This window comes from Emydura macquarii, unplaced genomic scaffold (genome assembly GCF_026122565.2).
Source record: "Emydura macquarii macquarii isolate MOO-44397 ecotype Brisbane River unplaced genomic scaffold, CSIRO-AGI_Emac_v2 contig_2800, whole genome shotgun sequence".
Taxonomy (NCBI): domain Eukaryota; kingdom Metazoa; phylum Chordata; order Testudines; family Chelidae; genus Emydura; species Emydura macquarii.
Genome location: NW_027132937.1, coordinates 31,835 through 54,002, shown reverse-complemented (window position 1 = coordinate 54,002; position 22,168 = coordinate 31,835). Strand labels below are relative to the sequence as shown.

Here is a 22,168-nt window from a genome sequence, read left to right as displayed (position 1 = left end):
CCAGTGACTTCCCAGGTCTTCATTTCCTCTAAGAACAACCTGGCCTCCTCCACTGCACTGGTTAATTCCTCCCCAATCAATGGACTTGCACTTCGGCTTGTTAGGGCTTCATACGCCATTATGAGGCTGCTGCTCATCTGGTAAACATCTGTAAAATCTTGTCTGTGTTTGGACAGGATTATGTCCCACACTGGAATCAGCTGAGAGCCTCTGTCAATAACAGCCCAGCTTTTGTTACTGGCCAGTAGCCCAGATTTCCAGGCTGTGAGTGAATCCACTCCAGGGGGGCCGCCCGTCTTGGTCACAAAGAGCTGAATCTCTGTTTGGATTTGTTTTCTGTCTGCGCCCTGAAATGACGCTTCAGAACCTGATTTTGCTACAGCTACACCGGCTGCAATGCCCCAACCAAAGCCACAATAGCTGCCCCCGACATAAGAGCTGAGTGCATCAGATGTTTGTTTCTTCACCTCATCCAGCTGCTCTGCCTGGAACCCCTCCGAAGACGCTTTCCACCAGAATATCCCACCAAAGTGAAGGGGGCCCTGGTTTACATGAGACCCGAATCTATTGAAGAAACGCCCAGCCCTGCTCGTCAACATGTGGAACTTATCCGGCTCTGGGGTGTGACTCAAAAGCTGCTCGATCGCTTTCAACTCTTGCAGCGCGGCATTGCAAAGTCGCAGCTGGTCCTTTGGGAGGTAGCAGGAGGCCAGTGGGATGTAGCTGTACTGGGTGGTGCAAAGGTAAGTGTGCTCCGAGCGGGACTTGTGCGTTTCCTCAGATTCTTCCGATTTGCTGTAATCTGAGCTGGTTTCAGCACTAAACCCCCCAAACCCACCTTTGGCTGCGACGCTGATGCTGAAGCCCAGCTTTTCCATGGTCCTTGTGAATGTGGACTCTGCTTCGGAGGATGAAAACTCCTTCTTCTCAAACGCTGCCCCTTGCTGTGGGCCAAAGAGCTCGAACCCTTCTGGGATGTCGATGAGCTGCTCCCGTTTCTCCACCATATCTGCGAGCTTGTTGGTTTCGTAAATACCCTGCAGGGCCAGGCCTCCTGACGCCCGTCTCAAAACTTCCTTATCAGGGAGATTCTCGCCCTGGGACACCGACTCCTCCAAAAGGTCTAATTGTTTGTGCATGTTCTCTATCACTTCCTTCAAAGGCATCTGAGATGGTGCCCAGTATTCTGGGGCTACGTCCATAGCTGCCTGCAGGGCCTTCTCTTTCTTTCTTACAGCTTTCTCGTGGCGGCTTCTGCCTTTCTCCTGCATTTCTTTTAATTCCTGTAATGCCAACTTAGCCTGCTCGTGCCTCTTCTTCAGCCTCTCCAAGTGCTCCCCTGCAGCTGTTTCATTGGTGCCTTGCTGTCTATCTTAAGTAGTTCTTGGAGCGCCTGCTTTTCCCAGGGGTGCTGTACGTCGCATTCTAGCTTTCAGTAGTCTTCATACTGCAGGTGTTTCAAGGCTTGGGTGGAGCTAACTCCAAGTTGTTTGTGCAGTTTAGGCAGCCAATACTCCGCACTCAGACCCACTGCTTCCAGGCTCTGGCCCAGTTCATCCTTCGCAGGATCTCCCTGAGCTGCATGATTGGGTTTTTCCTGTCCCGTAGACATGGCTGTGAAATGGAACAAAAAATAATATCACACTTACATGAAGGTGTCCTTCCCTCCCCAGTTCTGCCAGCTCCACACCCGGCCTTACGTAACATACAATGGGCTAGAGTGTGGCACTTAGCCACAGCCAGGGTGGATAAAAAATTATGACTTTTAAGAAATAAAATAAGATGAAGGATTTTTTTGTGTTTTAATTTAAATATATTTTTCTTTTCAACAATAAACCTCTTTGAAATTATATTTGAAATTAGTACAATATATGCTAAGGGCTAAACTTAGTGCAGTGTGTTAAAAGCATTTAAATTCTATAACGTTAATATTAAGCAGTACGTTTGCTGCCTAATTTTTAAAGCAAGTCAAAGCACTGAACTGCCAGAAATCATTATCTAAGCACCTGGAGCCAGAGTTTATTGAAGGGCTAAACCAGCCTTTGATAGCAGTGGTGTCTTCTGCAGGTGCAGAGAACATTATCTTCATCTCAGTTTATTCACCTAGGTCAGTTCATTCAAAGTTAAGAAACCACCTGGGAGCTGATGATGCAGGAACCCTTGTTTTCCTCTTCCAATCTCTGAATAAAAACTCGGTGTGAGAGAATGAAATCTAGTCATTTGAAAACCTTGAAGGTTGGAATGAACAGAAACAATCTTTGAATTCACTAACTACAGCTGATACCTCCTTTGATAAACAGTGAGTTTTAAATATAAAATACGTTTTCATAAACTTCTTTTCTTATATTCAGCACATTTAAGGTGATTTTATTTAACTAATGAGAACAAATATTTACATGCATATTTTGCACATTTTCACTTGACTTTCCATTTCCATTAACATCGAGCTTTTCACAAACCATAAGTAAAAACTTAAACAATCTCAGAAATAAGAAATGCAACATTCACCGTTTTTCTAATGAAGAAATATAAAAATCAAGAATCCAAATAAATAAATAAATAAATGCCCACTCTCTCCCCCTCAGCCTGCTGACCTGCCCCGACCCCAGGCCTCCATCCTAGCATTGACGGCTGGGCTTGTGGGCACGAGGTCCCAGCCCACCCTGGCTCTGCTAGCAGCTGCTGGTTCCCCCCATTTAGCCCTGCCAGCGCGCACCACGATCTCAGGCATCTCACCCTCGGCCCTGCAGCCTGTCCCTGGCACCCTGTCCTGACACTCTCATCTCCCCACGCTGTTCCTGAACCCTGCCTGCCCCCAGCGTCTGCCCCCGTAGCGCCACCAGTCCTGCTCCTGGGCCCATCCTGCCTTTGCAGGGCGAGCCGTGTGCAGGACAGGCGGTGAGTGCCGGACGTCACAGCTGGGGGCAGGGCTGTGTGGGAATTATGGGGCAGCAGCAGTAGGCGGGCAGGGTTCCCGTGCAGAGGGACCCCTGTGAGAGACACTGGACTGAGCCTGGCTTGCAAACCTGCAGGCTCCTATTTTTGGGGATAGCGGCTGGACAAGAGAGGGTCCCCCAGGCACTGGGTCTGAACAGCCCCGACCTTCTGAACTGCCCCACGGACCCAAACAGGAACCGCGGGGGCTCACCTGGAACCAGAACTGTTGAAGCCTCTGTACCTAGGTACCTGCAACCTTCCCCTTCCCTGCCCGCCCCAGGAAAACACCCTTTCCCTGAGCATGGGGTCTGAGCGGCTTTTGGGACCCATCAGGACTAGCGCCGCCACGGCCTAGCTGCTAAGAGCCTGCAGTGCTTCCCTCCGAGTCCCGGTAGGCCGGGCACGCTACCGGACCCACTCCTGGGGTAACTCCACTGACACCAAGGGGCCACGAGGATCCCAGGGATGCCTTTGGCCCTCCAACTCGAAGACAAAGGCTGACAATAGGTCTGAGAACCCACTGAGAGACTCCTCCTGTATCCCGGGGGAGAACCTCGCTCCAGCCCCCAAGAGGATAGTACTAAAAACACTATACGTTGTACTGGGCAAAGTCCTGCTTCCACTGAAACCAGTGGCAAGGACCCCCTTCCCCTGCCCCTGGACACACAGTTCCCCTATTAACTCCCCCGACCCGCTGAGCCTAACTTGCTCCTGCACCTGGGACCCCTCGTTTACCCCCTTGACCTGCTTCTGAATCTGCCTCCCCATGTTTATCCCTCCACATGCTCCTGACACATCACCCCCAAACCTACCTCCTGCCCTGAGCCCCACTTATCTGCTCCCAGCTCTGCCCTGACCCCCAGCTCTGCCAGCCAGCTGCTGGATGCATTTTCTGCCTGTCAGTCCAGGATCTCAGGGCCATCGCCCTCAGCCCGGCCAGCCAGTCCCTGGCACTTAATCAGCACTGCCAACCCCCTGTGTTCAAAAATCATGTGTCGGGCTCGCCAAAAATCATGAGACTGGCTTTAAAATCACGAGAGTATGTAACAATAATCGCTGGGGGGGTCTTTTTATTTGCCTTCTGCTTTTTGAGACTTCAGGGCACACTGGGGGTCACATTTTGAAGCTTTCTCCCCAGCCACAAGGGCTAGAAACTGACTTTTTATGTAAGGACAACAGCTGAAATCAGCACATCGCCACTTGACTCCAGGAGCCCCGGCTTCAAGGAAAACAATCCTTATCACGAGACTCCTGAAAAAATCCCTGCACCTTTTCCCAGTGCTTTAATCCTTCCAGTCTGCTCCTGGATCCTGATTGACCCCTCACCCTACCAGCCTGTTCCAGCATCTGTCCTGTGCCCTTTATGCCACCGGTCCTGTTCCTGGGCCTTCGCTCCACATGTGAGCACTGAGTTGCACACTGAATCTGAATAGCCTCTGTCTGGTTCTCAGGTCTAAACTGCAGCAGAAGGGCCCAGGGATCCCCTCCCAGCATCCATGAACCCAGCAGAGAATACATGAAACGAAGAGCAGGGGGCAGACAAGACCCGCAAAGCACAGCCAGAGCTCAGTGAGAACCTTCCCGCCCCCGATCTCCAGGGAACAATACCAGCCTTAGCAGACTGCACCTTCTGTCTCCTGCTTTCCAGCTCCCTGCTCGCTTTCCCCAGGCTTCACAGCTGTTCACTTTCACTTTCACTCTGCCTGGAGTTGCTTGACTTCCTGGGCATGCAGTTGCTATCTCAGCCAGCTCCTGCTTTCCTGGAAACCACCCCCAGTCTCCATAAAGGCTGAAGTTTTCTGTGGGAAATCAACTGCTCTCTCAAATCCTGCCTGCTAGGGAAATGTGCTGGGCCCATGCTGGGTGCAGAGTTGAGTCAGCACCTGCATGTTTATACTTGGCACGTTCTGCCCCTGGAGTGTCCCCCTGTCCAGTCTAAATGGTCTCTAAACGGGGCTTGTTGTGAATGGAAGAAAGTCTGTCAGATACAAAGGCAGTGCAGGGAGGGTTCACTTTAACCTGAGAGAAAAGCCAGCTCTGAACCAAACTTTCTCGTGTTCATTTGGCCTGGCAAAGACTTGAGTCAGAACAAAAGATTATTCTGTTAAAATGCAATTCTCCCCTCTCGCCACAGTGGGTCAGCTTCACCCCGTGCATGGATTACTGGTTGGCATTGCAGAGCTCCCAGAGACATGGCGTTTTTCCTTCAGCCATGGGTCACCCACCACCCTTCAGGTGTTTCTAGAGCTGCTGAGGAAGAAAAGTTGAAGTGGAGCCCACGTGGTCCCCAGCCCTGGAGCCTGCCCACTGCCAGGGGTGAATTTCAGGGAGCCATAACCATGGAGCTCTCAGCTGTAGCCATTTTTCTATCCAGGAATTAGCTGCAAACAGACTTGGAGTTTTCCAGGTTTATGGGCAGATGCAGATTATCAGGGACACGTTGTTCCATCTTCTCCCCAGCCCCTCCCCACAGACACGCTCCTTTGTCTCGACTTCTTCCAAACCTGCCCTCTGGGTCAGATGCAGCATGTGAAACCAGCTGGGGCTGCAGGTGCTTTTCCACGATTTCTAGTTGCTAACACTCCTAATTTTATTTCCTGAGTAGCTATTGAGCCCAACACAGTCTGGGGTACATGGACGTCTCTGGGCCAGGCTCAGCGAGGATAGACATGGTGGTGAAGGTTACAGTTTGGCTGGCTACAGGTCAGAAACCAGGTGTTAATGGTCTGGAATTCATGCACCTTGCGTTCATCTGGCATCGAGTGGACGTGCACAAGGCATCCAGACCCACTCCTGGGGTCACTCCACTGACACCGATGGGCCACTAGGATCCAAGGCAGCTGCAGCCACCGAGAGGCTAGTAATAAAATGACTATACATTGTATTAGGCAAAATCCTGGTTCCCCTGAAACCAACAGCTAAGTGCCCACTGAGCCCAGCAAAAGACTGCCAATTACAGCAGAAGTGGCTGTGTCACACAGCTGTGAAACCTGCTTCAGTTCCCTCCCTTCAGAATGCATCAGCCCGGCCTTCTGCATTGCTTTGTAGGAGCCGTGCCAGCTGGTGGCATTGCCACAGTTTATTATCAGGACATGTGCCAGCCCCAGAATGGGTCAGACGTGAGCCACAGAGGAGCCAGTCACACATTGGTTGTGATCCTTTTACCTGCAGCGTTCCCCACTGATGGCATGCTGTGTCTGTGTTTGATTTATATATAGATATAGATATATATAGTTGTGTGTGTGTGGGTGTGTGTGTGTGCATATACACGCATACACTGAAATTAGTGGGAATTCTCGTGTAGTGACCACTTTTGAAACCAGGCCATTTATTTCGGTACCTGAATTTGGATTTATGCACCTCACTTGAGGCCCCAACGTTTGAAAATCTTGGCCTTCGGTTTTTGCCATCAGTGTTGTCACAACGTTTTGCGTAGAGCGCAGCGCTGCCCCCGGGGGCTCACACAGCTCACCTACCTCATTCTTTGCTGCTGCCCTCACCGGGCGTCTGTGGAGTTGAAATTCAATGGGCACCTGTTGGTAAATACATTCCTGGAGGCGCAGGGTTGAGAGAACTGATTGAACCCCCAAGACTCTGTTGCAGGACCTCACTGAGCTGCAGTTTAAAAATTATGTTCGATTGCTCGTACGGACGGAGCCCGCTGCTTTAGAATTACGTCCGCTCTCATTGTGCATTTGCACTGGGTTCATCGTGAAACCTGTCCCGAAGACTCGCTTCTCCTGCAATGTCCAGCAGAAGGGGAACAACAGTAACAAAACCCAAACCCCCCCCGGTGTGCCCTTCTTGGCGCATCTCCAGTGGGTCCCGGCTTCTCTGTGTCTTTTCAAACTGTAAGCCCTTTGGGGGCAGGGACCATGTTTTCTTCTCTGTACAGCAGCTAACCCAACAGGGCCTTGAGCCTGATCAGAGATCACAGCTGCTACCATAACAGAAACCAGAATAACAAGGACTGTCTTCTGTGTTTTGTACACCGCGTAGCACACGGTCAGTGCTACACAAACAATAATGTGAACAGAGACACACTGGAGCAGGGCGGTCTACCCCTTTAAAGGTCTGAAGAGCCAGGGAGCAGCAAGCGCTGGCCTACGAAGAAGCTCAGCTGAGCAGCAGCTGATGATGGGCCTGGATTCCCAGCTGGAAGATCTAAATAAGGACCCAGCCCCAGGGAAGTATCAGAGACAAATGTTTTCATGGGTGCAGTGGAAGGCTGCAGCAGGGCTGGGAGGCTGGCTCTGAGGCTGAGGGGTGCTGTGACCCTGGTGATTCTGGGGTGAGGATAGAGGACCCTGTAGTACCGCACCAGGTCAGGGCTGTCCCGTTAATTTTCAGTATTTCTTACGTTTGTGTGGCTAAGGAATAAAAGGCCTGTGCTGAGGGGTAAAAAAAGAGTTGAGCACGGCTGCCGGTTTCTCCCCAAGCTGGTGGACAGGCCCACCAGGTGACACACTTCATCCCAAAATGCTTTAAAGCTTTATAAGACACCATCTGCTCCCTGGGAGGGGCGTTCTCGCAGGGACACAGTGCAAAATTCCCCAGAGCCCAAGCCTGGCAGGCTTCAGGGCAGGGCGTAAGGCACATTTATTGAGCTCCCCATCCTGATGTGGAAGCAGAAGGACCTAAACGGAGGAGGACCAGGATGGTGGGTCATGCTGGCAAGAGGTGATCTACGTCCCCCATGCATTCCACAAGCAGGGCTTTCTCCTGGGTCACTGCACAGCAGTGCAAAGGGTGAGTTGTGGATCCCTTGGCTTTTGTCTGTATTAATGGGCAGTGATGCTATCACAGCTAAGCTGATGGGCCGTGCCCTGGGGAGAGGATGCCGTTTCCCTAATGCCCCACTGAGACCCTCTGTACAAGGCCTCTTTGTGTAGAGATGCCCAGTTTGGCTCTTCTGTGACTGCGCAAACCTGTGCGGGAGGATTTCGTTTGGCAGTGGAGTTATCTGCGGATGCCGGGATGATTTCCTGGCTGCTCCCATGGGTAACTTTATTATTTATGAGTGTCATTTTTAATCACTCCGAAGTGCTTGGATGCGCCAGTGATGAAAATTATGGCTGATTATAGATCAACAACTAAATACAGATAGGGATTGGGATCAGCGGTTCCTTAATCTGGACAGAATGAGCATAAAAAATTCCACTTAATCTGGATGCATTCAGCTGATGCAAAACCATTAAATGATGCTGAACCAGGTGTTGAAGAGGAGGAGAGTTCTGAGCTGATGGACAAGGGGAAGGAATTCTGATGTCACTGACCTCAGGACAAGGCCCTGTCCACATTATAACTGTTAACCTGGTTTGTAACCATTTCATGGAGTGATTGGCTCTAAACGTGGTTTGTGTCTATACACCACCTGGTTAAACCGGGTTAGTAACCATGGCAGCTAACAGCATCTGACACCTGCCTATGGCTGTGTCCCTGGCGCTAGGCCGTAAGACTGTTATTCTGATGGGGACAGGACCCCTCCCGCTCCCGGCCGATTTGGCCAGTCTGCCCAGTTCTCTGGAGTCCCAGAACATCCCAGTTCTCTGGGATCTGGGATATCCCAGAATGCATTGCCCCAAAGGCTGGTGGTGCTGCCATCTCTGTAGATCCTTTAGACGCTCTGTTCTCCCTTGAGGTGCTATGGAGAGCTGCCCAGATTCCTGAAAGGGGCATGTTGCCAGATAAAGATTAAAGGAAGAAAGTGTGTGTGTGTGTGTGTGTGTGTGTGTGTGTGTAGGCGGGAGGAGGAATCAAAGCCAGGTGAAATGCGTTACAAAGCTGCCAGAAATCACCTTCCTCCAAACAGGGATCCCTGAGCCCAGCCCCCGGAGAAGATCTGAGATGGTGAATTGCAGCAGGCAGGCTAAATTCTGGGGACCCAAGGCCCTGGTTTCATTGGGAAGCCAGGACAAAGTGACAGATGGATCTTACGCCTCCCTCTGAAGGTGGCCAGGTTTGGGCTCCCGAATAGCTGCTGGGATCAAGCCTTGACACTGAGTGTGCCCTCCCCTCTCCTCCCACGAGCTTCATCCCTAGGCCAGAGAGCCAAAGCCTGTCTTCCGAGCACACGTGCCGTGGCAGGGGCTAGAGAGAGAGCTGAGCTAACGAGGGCTTAATCTGGATTTCACAGGGCTGTGGTCACATTTCAACACCTCATGGATCGGGTACCGTGCCCCCATCATTTGTACGCGGCAGGAGATATAGATGATATTGTGATATACAGCCGGAGTTGGGAAGACCATCTGAGGCACCTTGAGAAGGTACCCCAGGCATTCTGGGAGGCAGGATTAACGGCCAACCCAGCCAAGTGCCGGCTCGGGCAGCAGGAGGTGAAATACCTGGGCTGTTGAATTGGGGGAGGGATATTGAGGCCCCAGTGGACAAGGTCCAGGCTGTAACCCAGTGCACCGTCCCTACCTCAAAATGACACCTATGGAGCTTTTTGGGATTATCTGGATACTACCGCCGTTTTATCCCAGGCTTTGTGATGATCGCCACACCCCTGACAGACCTCTTATGCAAAGCCAGCCCTAGGAAGATCACAGGGTCCCACGAGTGTCAGAAGGCCTTCCGAGCCTTACAGAGATGCCTGAGTTGAGAGCCAGTCCTCCTCCATCCCGATTTCTCAAAGGAGTTCATCCTCCACACAGACGCCTCGGGGGTAGGGCTAGGGGCCGTGTTGTCACAGGAGTGCGGCAGGGAGGAACACCCCGTGGCATACCTGAGTCATAAGCTATTCCCCTGCATGGTCGCATATTCGGTGATTGAAAAGGAAGCACTGGCTGTGAAGTGGGTGGTGGATGCCCTCCGTTATTACCTCTGGGGGAACCCTTTCCGCCTAATAACTGACCATGCACCACTAAAGTGGTTGTAAACAATGAAAGACACCAGCCCATGCATTATGAGGTGGTACCTGGTGTTACAGCCGTATGACTTCACGATCTCCCACAGGGCTGGGAAAGAACATTGCAATGCGGACTTCTTCTCCAGGGAAGGGGGAGCCATAGACTCCCTGGGAGAACCCCCACCGAGTCTCCTGAGGGGGAGGGTGTGTGAGTGGGTGCACCTGCCCCTCCCGCCAGAGGGGGAGCCCTCAGTTTCCTCAAGGGCCAGAGAGGCCCTTCCTCGTCATGCACGCTGCACACTCCTTGGCAAAAAGCAGGAGTTAAAACCCCAGCAGAGGCCCCAGAGCGGGGTGGGACAATAGAGGAGACTCGCTCCCAGAGCCTGCCAGAAGGGATGCAGCCCTGCCTCTCCCAGAAGGGCCTCAAGATGGCTGTGGTGCCCAGCAAGACTGTTTGTTGAGTTCTGCCATGCCCAGAGAAGCTTCAGGACCGTCTTACTGCCCAGCGCTACTGTTTTGGAGCCCTGCCATGCCCAGAAAGGCTTCACGACGGCCTCCCACTCAGTCCGGGTGGGTTGCTGGGCCCCACCGTACCAGAGGAGCTCTCGAGCAGTGGCGTGGTAGGCAGCCAAAGGCAATGCATGACACTTCAGGGCCTGCACAGGATGGGAGTTGCACCAACCCCCCGCTTCAGGTGAGCCCCAGACACCGTCTGTCACAGACCCTTAAATCCTTTTCACAGTCCCTGCTTCCTGGGATATAGTCCCCCATCCTATAAGCACGGCCTACACTCTTGTACCTAGATGCGTATACAGTTACATGTAGCCATATTAAATGCATATTGTTTGCTTGTGCCTTGCTTACCAAGCGATCCAGATTGCTCTATATCAGTGACCTGTCCCCTGCATTATTTACCACTCACCCAATCTTTGTGTTATCTGCAAACTTTATCAGCGATGATGTCATGCTTTCTTCCAGCTCGCTGATAAAAATGTTCCATAGCTTACGGTGAAGAACCAATCCCTGTGGGACCGCACTAGAAACACACCCATTTAAGGATGGTTCCCCAGTTACAGTAGTTAGCCAGCTTTTAATCTAGTTAATGTGTGCGATGTTCATTTTATATCATTCTAATTTTTTAATCAAAATGTCATGCGGTACCAAGTCAAAAGCCTTACAGAAGTCAAAGTCTATCACTAGTGTTTACTAGTGCTAGTCTTCGGCATTCATTCATTCATTCTATTACCTTCCTTTAATTCTATATTAATCAAGTCCCATATCAGCTTTTCCATTATCTTTCCTGGGATGGTGTCACACTGACAGACCAATAACTACCCCGAGTCATCCCCTTTACCATTTTTAAATACTGGCACAACTTTAGCTTCCTTCCAGTCTTCTGGAACTTCCCCGGTTTTCCAAGACTTACTGAAAATCAACATTAATAGTGCAGCAAGCTCCTCAACCAGATCGTTTAAAACTCTTGGATAGAAGTTATCAGGACCTGTTGATATAAAAATGTGTAACTTGAATAGCTGCTGTTTAACATCCTCCAGAGATAGTAGTGGAATGGAAAGAGTGTTATCCTCATATGACTACATCATCTGTTTTTTCCCCAAAATACAGACCAGAAATGCTTATTGTACATTTCTACCTTTTCTGCATTATTATTGATAATTCCACCATTGCCATCTAGTAATGGGACAATACCATTGCTAGGATTCTTTTTGTTCCTAATATACTTAAGCTACATCTACGCTTGGAAGTGTAGATGGTTACATCTGTATGTACTGCTGCAGCGTATAGCCCAGACCTGTGCCGACTATCCACATGTAAGCAGGGGAATGGTCCTGCTATTGTGGGGAACTTTCCTGGCTCGCACACTACCCTGGTGGAGTTGGGGAGCTGAGTCCTTGCCCCCACTACCTTTATCCAGAAGCCCGTCTGACCTTGAGGGCTCCCCACCCACTGTCCTGTGTGGTGGGGTCCCTGTGACCCTGACAAGGCGCGGCCTGGGATCCCTGGGAGGCTCAATCCCCAACCTTGTCATAGTCACTCAGGGCAGGGGTGAGGGTGTCCACACTCCGGGGCTCTCTCCACACTGGGCGCTTCCCTGCCCCACTGCTTGATGCATACAGCTCAAACCAGATACAATTTATTAAAGAGCCACCAATTAAGGAGATAAAGAAAAGAGGAGAAATGTTAAAGGAAAACACCGACGGCCACCCCCTGTCCCGGGGGCATCACACACAGCGTCTCTAGGGTGGCAGGGACATTCACAGTCTGTGTCTCACACGTCCCAGGCCCCCTGCCTGGCTGTGCTGCAGGGATACAGAGAGTCAGACACTGGCTCTGGCATTGGCCACATGCCCCCAGGCTCTAGGGGATGGGGCCTGTCTCCCCAGTGTCTGGGTCACGATCCCCTCCTAGGCCTCTGGTCTGGTGGCGTCTCCCTGCAGAGAGCGTCCCCCTCGCTCTTCCCAGCTGCTCACTGCACCTGGCTCCAGACAGCTCCAGCTCCACTGCTTTAGTGCAGCTCGGCTCTGCTCAGCTCGGCTCCCAGGGACACTCCTCGGGCCCATAGGTTCTGCTGCTGTGGGTCAGCTCGGCTCGGCTTGGCTCTCTGAGCTTCTTCTCTGGCCTCTGCACCCAGACAGCCCCAGCCCCGCTCTGCTCGGCTCCCTGGCTTCTCCTCTGGTTCCGCTGCTGTGGCCCTGCTCAGCTCCCTGGCCTGGGCTTCTTCTCTGGCCTCCCAGCCGTTGGCTGCTTTGTCCTTAGCTCGGCCCTGCTCTCTGCCCAGGGAGGCCCAGGCAGGCAGCTGCAGCTCAAATAGAGGATGGGACTCCCCTCCTCCCCCGGCATCCTGGCTCCCTCATTGGCCTGCCCGCCCTATCAATCAGGCTGACCTGAGTTGGCCTCTCCCCACTGGCCCTGAGGGCTGTGCCTGTCTCAGGATCCTGCTCCCTCCAAAGATGCCAACCCAAAAGACCCACTAAGTTTCAGTAAGGGGCTAACGGATCCCTTACACACATATGCCAAGCTGGGCATGGGTACATGCCGTGCACGGGCATATGCCCTTGACCATACTTTTACACTGCTTCACCGTGAGAACAACCACTCCTGTTAGTTCACACACAGCCTCCAGCATGTAACTTGCCCCCAGTTACACAGCATGAGTGATATAACCAGTCAGTCAAGAATTACACTGCAGAAGAACACCAGCAGCAGACACTCCAGTTCCAAACTTTCCCCCAGAAATGTGCGTCTTGTACTGCCCAGCACCCTCCAGGAGAATGCAAGATCATATAAAGTTCATCATTTCATTAATGGAAAATGATATGCACAAGCCTTGTTATCCCAGATGGGGTTTCCCACACACTTTAATCCAAACACACTGGTTAAATACAAGAATAAAACAAGTTTATTAACTACAGAAAGATTTTAAGTGATTAAAAGTAATGAGGCATAAAAGTCAGAATTGGTTACCAAGGCAATAAAAGTTAAAATGCATCTAATACATAATTTAATAAGCTAAAAGAATTCAAAGCAAAGGATTTTCTCACCACATGCTTTTGCAGGTTTGCCTCTCAGTCAGAACTCCCTTCCTCTTCTTCAGGGGTTGTTGATGTCATGAGCAAAGGGAAAAGGAGGAATGCTCTAGCGTTTTTCTCTTCCTCTCTTGTAATTCAATCTCTTGTGCAAGAAGTACCTCCCAATGTTATGTAAGACCCATTTTTATGTGATGGAAAAACCTGTTTGGAGGGAACTTCAAGCTGTTTCTTTGATGGGATGCAGATTTCTTGCTCACAGCCTCCACCCTGCTGGAGAATGGCATTTTACCCAGGTGAAAGTCCATCTGCTCTTGTTTACACTTGGTTGAGGCAGCAGTTTGCCTTTGTCTCTGAGGAACTGGTCTGTGGGTGTTCCCCAGAATTGCAAAATGTTTCAGTAACACCATACAACAGAATCTCATTACTTGTGCTTCTACATATAATTTAACAGGACAATAACGTTCATCAGACTGTGAGTTTTCAAATGATACCTCACATAGAATCATAGAATCATAGAATATTAGAGTTGGAAGGGACCTCAGGAGGTCATCTAGTCCAACCCCCTGCTCAAAGCAGGACTAACCTCAGCTATATCATCCCAGCCAGGGCTTTGTCAAGCCTCAGCTTAAAAACCTCTAAGGATGGAGATTCCACCACCTCCCTAGGTAACCCATTCCAGTGCTTCACCACCCGCCTAATGAAAAACTTTTTCCTAATGTCCAACCTAGACCTCCCGCCCTGCAACTTGAGACCGTTGCTCCTTGTTCTGTCATCTGCCACCACAGAGAACAGCCTAGCCCCATCCTCCCTGGAACCCCCTTTCAGGTAGTTAAAGGCCGCTATCAAATCCCCCCTCACTCTTCTCTTTTGCAGACTAAACAAGCCCAGTTCCCTCAGCCTCTCCTCATAAGTCCTGTGCTCCAGCCCCCTAATCATTTTGGTTGCCCTCCGCTGCACTCTCTCTAACTTGTCCACATCCTTTTTGTAGTGGGGGGCCCAAACCTGGACACAATATTCTAAATGCGGCCTCACTAATGCCGAATAGAGGGGAATAATCACTTCCCGTGTCCTGCTGGCAATGCCCCTCCTAATGCAGCCCAATATGCTATTAGCCTTCTTGACAACCAGGGCACACTGCTGACTCATATCCAGCTTTTTATCCACTGTTACCCCCAGGTCCTTTTCTGCAGAGCTACTGCTCAGCTCGTTGGTCCCAGTCTATAGCTGTTGTGGCTGATGGCCGGCTTCCCCCTAGTGGATCTCGTGCTTCACTCCTGTTGGGGGCCAGGAAGGTGCCCGTCACCCCGTCTTCCCTGGAGGAGAGGGGTAGGGACCCGGGCCCACCCGCTCCTCCGGGTCCCAGCCCAGGGGCCCTATGAACCACAGCGGTATACTGCTGGCTCTATATTGTTTGAGCTGCAGCCTCTTCCCCTGGGCTACTTTTCCCCCTCAGTCTTTCTGGCCTCTCCGGCCCTATGTCCTTGCCGCCCCTTCCTGGGCTCAGTACCTCCTTTGGAGTTCTTCTGCTCTCCCCCACTTCGCTTCTCCAATCTGCTACTTCACTTCGCTTTGCTCCGCTCCGCTCCACCCAGCACAACACCTCTGCTTCCTCCAACTTGTGCTCTGTGTGTTTGGCGCAGAGCCCTTTTATGGAGCACCTGGCTGATCCCTAATTGGCCTCAGCTGGCTCCTAATTGCCCCCTCATGACTCCAATTAGGCTGCAGGGAATAAAGCCCTGATCATCCTGGGGCTGATATATCTCCCTTCACAGACTCTCCTGTCGCCCTCTGCCCTGGATATATCACACTGTGCATGGGATTCTTCCTTCCTAAGTGGAGGACTCTGCACTTGTCCTTGTTGAACCTCTTTAGATTTCTTTTAGCCCAATCCTCCAGTTTGTTTAAGTCACTCTGTATCCTATCCCTACCCTCCAGGGTATCTACCATTCCCCCCAGCTTAGTGTCGTCCGCAAACTTGCTGAAGGTGCAATCTACCCCATCCTCCAGATCATTAATAAAGATGTTGAACAAAACTGGTCCCAGGACCGACCCCTGGGGAACTCCGCTTGTGACCGGTTGCCAGCTAGACATGGAGCCATTGATCACTACACGTTGAGCCCTATGCTCTAGCCAGTTCTCTATCCATTTTATAGTCCATTCATCCAACCCATACTTCTTTAACTTGCTGATAAGAATACTGTGTGAGACAGTATCAAAAGCTTTGCTAAAGTCAAGGTATATCACATCCACCGCCTTCCCTACATCCACAGAGCTAGTCACCTCATCATAGAAAGCAATCAGGTTGGTCAGGCATGACTTTCCCTTGGTGAATCCGTGTTGACTGTTCCTGATCACCTTCCTCTCCTCCAAGTGCCTTAAAATGGATTCCTTAAGGACCTGCTCCATGATTTTTCCAGGGATTGAGGTGAGGCTGACCAGTCTGTAGTTCCCTGGATCCTCTTTCCTCCCTTTTTTGAAGATGGGCACTATATTTGCTTTTTTCCAGTTCTTAATATTCTTTCTTAACAGATATGCAGGAATAGTTCCATAGACTCACATACTTTCTTCTTGTCTAAATTTTTCCAGTCTTTCGGGATTGCCCCCTTGCCTTCAAATTTTCCATTATAAATTTTTTCTAAGTCAGATCTGAAATGACTGACAACCCATTTCCAATAAGGCGCTTCAGAGGTATCTGGTTTGATGTCCCAATTTTCATAGTCAGGTCCTACTTCTCGATAATTTTTGCATGGGATTTTTTTCCCATCAAGCACTATTATGCAGTCACTTGCTACAAGGCTGGAACAAATGTCCGTGACTAGATGATTTGTTCCTTCCCACTGGATGCCAGTCAGGGCCTGAGGACGATGAAAATCAGTGCTGTGATTTCCATCGTGACGAGGAATTGTGTTCATGTAGATAGCCTTGCAAAAGGGACATTGCTTCAAACATCCACAGAGCTGCTCAAATAGGATTTCATGAGGTTTTGAGAAAAACGGCTCCATATCAATCTTGGAGAATGTTTGTTTCGTCTTTTCTAAGGCACGAATCAGTGACTCACTCACCACTTCTTTAAGAAACTGTATGTCTTTTATCTCTTGATGTTCAATGCTTTTCAGATCACTTCTGAGAAGGTACAAATCATCTCCAAGCCTGGTACAAAATTCATCCAACCATAAGGCTACATTGCCATGTTTATCTTTAACAACTTTAGTTGATTCCTGAACTGCTGAAAGAACAATGTCTTGGAAAGAATCAAGATTTAAATTTATGAAATTTTTCAATTTTGGATTTTCTTTATCTGAGCAATATCTATCAACACGTTCTCTGATAAAATTCTCCATATAATAACGTGGGTTATAAATATACTGCTGGTATGTCTCAAAATCTTCCTTCTCCAAAAGACTAATTAGCATGAAAAATTCCAGTTTCATTCTATTGCCACTGAAGGCTGGATCGTTAGACCTCATCTCTTTTGCTATGTCAATGGCAGTCTTGTCATAGACTGCGTAGCAGATAGCAGATTTGAGACTGCTGCATAAAATATCAGCAAAAGTTGTGATGGATGTAGACCTTTGGCAGGCGATTTTAAAACAGCTAAAGAATTCCTCTCTCTTACTTTCCAGATACAGGACTGGATCATTTGATTTCTGGAATGCTTTGAATGTCTTTTTAAATTTTCTTGCTGCCATTTGGCATAAATATAGAGATACATCCACTGTGTATGAGTTTGTTAATGTAAAATTTAGATTCCCAGAATCAGATTCTAACTTGCTCCTTATTAACTGCACTATTTCATGGAAGTAATCAGAATTGTAGTACATTATCTGTTTCTCTTTGTTCTTGATGTAATCATGGATATGCTGCTGTAGGTGATCTGTCAGTGTCTTTAAATTCCCAGTATCGAATTCTTTAGCAGTCTTCCTTATTCCACACCATCGCCTATTCATTAACATGTGCTCAGAAGGGTTCAGAGGAAAAACAGCCCATTCAGAGGATGTTGTAATCCTGTTTCTTATATCGTGTTCTGAAGTAAAATGATTGAGAAGGAAACTCTCCATATCAGCATTAATATTGGGCTCCTTAACAGGAGGGGCATTAGAGGACACATCAATGACCCATTTCTTCCACATCTCAATAAAGCGATATCTAAGTTCATTTTCATTCAGTTCCTTATCTCTGAAATGTTGGGCCAATTTTTTGCTTTTTTCAAGCAACTCATCTTTATAGGTTGGTTTCCTTTGTTCAAAACTGCTTTGATGATTCTTTAGATTGATAAATTCTTCACCCATTTGACAAATTTTGTCAATCAGTTCTTGTCTGAAAAAGTTCATTCTTGTTTTAATATTTTTTTCCCATTGAACCAGTATGTTACAGTCCTTGTCCTCACTAAAATACCTTTCTAGATCCTTTTCAATGGCATCGTATTTTTCTTGAACTCTTTTTTCAAGATCTGCTCGATCTATTTTGGAGATTCTTCCATTCTGAATTTGGATGTTCGGCCTGTTCTGCAGCTCAAGCATGAAACTTCTCAGTTCCCAGGTCCATTTGTTGTAGTTGTTTTCTAGTCTGCTGTATACAACAATCTCCAGTGTATTTTTAAAGCTGAATACAAAATTCTCATTTAACAAAGCCTCCCACAGGTTCTGAGTGATCATTTTTAATTCTGACAGCCTTAGAAAATTATGTTTGGATTTTTCTTTGGCAGCCATGAGAATCTCCCTCTTTAGTTCCTGCACATTTTGGCTGTAGTTGGGGTTCGGAGGTGCCATCGGTGGGTCTCCTTCCCAGAGGTGAGCAAAGTAATGAATGTGGGTGTTCACATCAAATTGGATAACATCGCTAAAGCAGGTAACATCATAGGACTCTTGCTGGGCAGCAGTAACTGCCATTTCATCTAACTTTTCCTGAAGGTATCTTCGTCCTTCCATATTTTTTCATTTGCAGTTATGTCTCCAACATTTTCGTGCACAAAAAAACAGCTTGGGGAGAGCTTTATCTGCTTCATCCTCAGAAATGCCTGGACAATGATCTGCAGGATATCTTGCATTTCTGAAGGATTCTCTCCAAAAATATTGATCAAAGTTGCATTGCCAAGACCAGTCGCAAAAGTGGCTAGCTCATTATCATGACTGAGTGCTGATCTGTTTTCTAGCGTTGCTGCCTGAAGTCCTTCAGTTTCAATAACCACCATGAAGTCAAAGTTCAGCTCTTCTCTGAGCTCATCACCAGCTGTTCTTCATCCCCAGTGACTTCCCAGGTCTTCATTTCCTCTAAGAACAACCTGGCCTCCTCCACTGCACTGATTAATTCCTCCCTAATCAATGGACTTGCACTTCGGCTCGTTAGGGCTTCATAGGCCATTATGAGGCTGCTGCTCATCTGGTAAACATCTGTAAAATCTTGTCTGTGTTTGGACAGGATTATGTCCCACACTGGAATCAGCTGAGAGCCTCTGTCAATAACAGCCCAGCTTTTGTTACTGGCCAGTAGCCCAGATTTCCATGCTGTGAGTGAATTCATTCCAGGGGGGCCGCCCGTCTTGGCCACAAAGAGCTGAATCTCTGTTTGGATTTGTTTTTTGTCTGCGCCCTGAAGTGACGCTTCAGAACCTGATTTTGCTACAGCTACACCAGCTGCAATGCCCCAACCACAGCCACAATAGCTGCCCCCGACGTACGAGCTGAGTGCATCAGATGTTTGTTTCTTCACCTCATCCAGCTGCTCTGCCCGGAATCCCTTCGAAGACGCTTTCCACCAGAATATCCCACTGAAGTGAAGGGGGCCCTGGTTTACATGAGACCCGAATCTATTGAAGAAACGCCCAGCCCTGCTCGTCAACATGCTGAACTTATCCGGCTCTGGGGTGTGACTCAAAAGCTGCTCGATCGCTTTCAACTCTTGCAGCGCGGCATTGCAAAGTCGCAGCTGGTCCTTTGGGAGGTGGCAGGAGGCCAGTGGGATGTAGCTGTACTGGGTGGTGCAAAGGTAAGTGTGCTCCGAGCGGGACTTGTGCGTTTCCTCAGATTCTTCCGATTTGCTGTAATCTGAGCTGGTTTCAGCACTAAACCCCCCAAACCCACCTTTGGCTGCGACGCTGATGCTGAAGCCCAGCTTTTCCATGGTCCTTGTGAATGTGGACTCTGCTTCGGAGGATGAAAACTCCTTCTTCTCAAACGCTGCCCCTTGCTGTGGACCAAAGAGCTCCAACCCTTCTGGGATGTTGATGAGCTGCTCCCGTTTCTCCACCATGTCTGCGAGCTTGTTGGTTTTGTAAATACCCTGCAGGGCCAGGCCTCCTGACGCCCGTCTCAAAACTTCCTTATCAGGGAGATTCTCGCTCTGGGACACGGACTCCTCCAAAAGGTCTAATTGTTTGTGCATGTTCTCTATCACTTCCTTCAAAGGCATCTGAGATGGTGCCCAGTATTCTGGGGCTATGTCCATAGCTCGCCGCAGCTCCTCCTCTTTCTTTCTTACAGATTCCTCATGGCGGCTTCTGCCTTTCTCCTGCATTTCTTTTAATTCCTGCAGTGCCGACTTAGCCTGCTCGTGCCTCTTCTTCAGCCTCTCCAAGCGCTCCTCCTGCAGCCACTTCATTGGTGCCTTGCTGTCTATCTTAAGTAGTTCTTGGAGCGCCTGCTTTTCCCAAGTGTGCTCCACTTCGCACTCCATCTTCAAGTAGTCCTCATATCTTAGGTGTTTCAAAGCTTGTGCAGAGGTAATCCCCAATTTGTCTCGTAGTTTGGGCAGCCAGTACTGTGTACTCTGACCCACTTCATCGAGTCTCTTTGCCAGTTCTTCCATCTTGGTGTGTTTCTTTTACAAGGATGCCGTGACCTGGACCATCATGGCTTTTCTCATCTGCAGACAGGGATTGGAAAATGGAAAACATATTATGTCACTTCCTCATGAACACATTTACCCTCAGTCCGATCATTTTCTGAATCTCGATGTACTGAAATATTCTGAGATTTTTCCAGTGCTCACAGTGAAATAATTTCCCCCCAAACCCAATACACCCTGCACTGATCCAAACCATTCTCTATGCACCCTCTCCATAGGGCTATGAGTGGACTGGCCATTCTTGCTCAGCAAAGTATATGGTGCTTAGTGGTCTTATTTTTTCACTTTATCCACCCAGGCCTGTTCTTTTATTCCTTTCTCCTACACACAATCTTTTCTTATAATTCCATTTTCTTTGTTCTGGTTATTTTATCCCTCTTTTCTTCCTTTTTACATGACTTTCCTTTCATTTTTAAAAGGATTCACTCTTCTATTTTGTTAGTCTCCCTTTTTAAGTAGTCTCTGCATCCCTCATTTGCTTTTCTTCTTAAGTTGTATTACACAGGACCTAGAAATCCTAAGGAAGTTCAGGTTCCAACTGTGATAAAAACTAGTGTGTGGAACTGAGGCATAGAGAGATTAAGTGATTTGCACAAGATCACATAGAGAAAACTGGGAATTGAACCAAAAACGCTCAAGTTCTAGGTCAGTATCTTTACCAGAGCCCATCCTTCCATTCCTCAATTGGCCTTTCCCTCTGATTTTCTTGTTTCTTTGCCCTCCCCCCGAATTTCTATTTAATCTTTTCTATTCCTATTTTTGTCACCGGTGTTTCTATTTAATCTTTTCTCTTTCCATTCCAATTCTCTTCTTAGCCACCCATCGTTTGTCTTCCCCCTTAGTTCTACCTCCATCAGTCCCCCTCTCTTCCACAAGGGACCACGATCTGTATTCCCTCCCTCCAGTGCACTTAAACTCTGCTAGAGTTCTGTAGCACTTTAAAGACTAACAAATTTCATTTCAGCAGGCATAAGCTTTCTTGGGCTTCAGCCCACTTCCTCAGATGCAGTTGGTAGAAATAATACAACCAATATAGGCAACATATACAGGAGGCAACATATGTATATGTATATATACACGAAAGCTTATGCCTGCTGAAATCAAATGTGTTAGTCTTTAAAGTGCTACAGAACTCTCGTTGTTTTTGCTGCATACAGACTAACCCGGCTACCCCTCTGGAACTCTTAAACTCTGCTGTATCTCTGCTGTATCCATCTTGTTCTTTCCTTCTCTTCTCTGGAGGAGGCGGGACAAAAAGTGCCCAGTTGTCACATTCTCTTTCCCCTTCTAATCTCAGGGGAAACACAGACATTCCAGAAACTGCTTTACCTGGACAGTAGTAGGGCAACAACAAAAAATGCAGGGGGAGCAGATGGAAAACTGAAGAAGAGGCAAGAACTGGGATAATATAGAAGGTGTGAAAGAGAGAAGTATCATCTTTCAGTCACTGTCAATAGGTCGACTCCCACCCCCAGCTGGCCCATGTTGTCAGCCACTATCACCAATTTGATAAATTTTCTGTGCTTCCCCCATGCCGTCCCACACGCTTGGGAGGTGTTCCTTGTAAACACCAGCAAAACTAGCTCGCTAACCTCCTTCAAAACCCTCCTTAAACTGTCCTTTGCCATGAGGTCGACGAAAACCTTGACAACAGCTGGGCTGCTGGTGCGCTGACATGACCGCCTGTCATGCAGACCAGTATTGTCTGTGTTTCCTTGTGCTCCTCCCTGGCAGCCAGTCTGTACCAATCTCGTCTTTCTTGTCTTGTACTTAGATTGTCAGGTCTTTGGGGCAGGGACTGTCTTTTTGCTCTGTCTGTACAGCGCCTAGCACAATGGGCTCCTGGTCCAGGACCAAGGCTCCGAGGCACTACAGCTAATAAATAATAATACAGCTAATAAATAATAATACAGCTAATAAATTATAATAAAAGTGAAGCTTGCCATGAGGAAACTGTTCAGAAAAACCAAACCATGTGGTTCTGGACATC

At 48.7% G+C, this 22,168-nt stretch overlaps 1 protein-coding gene and 1 pseudogene across 1 annotated transcript; both read right to left on the bottom strand.

The window, feature by feature from the left end:
- Positions 1-1,432: 1,432 nt before the first annotated feature.
- Positions 1,433-18,550, bottom strand: LOC137166116 (interferon-induced very large GTPase 1-like; annotated as a pseudogene).
- Positions 18,551-18,555: 5 nt separating this feature from the next.
- On the bottom strand, positions 18,556-20,139 carry LOC137166115 (interferon-induced very large GTPase 1-like; the record flags this gene model as incomplete). The annotated part of the gene is made up of 1 exon (XM_067567731.1): positions 18,556-20,139. A coding segment is annotated over exon 1 (1,584 nt), but the record flags the coding sequence as incomplete, so codon positions are not given.
- Between the last annotated feature and the right edge of the window lie 2,029 nt (positions 20,140-22,168).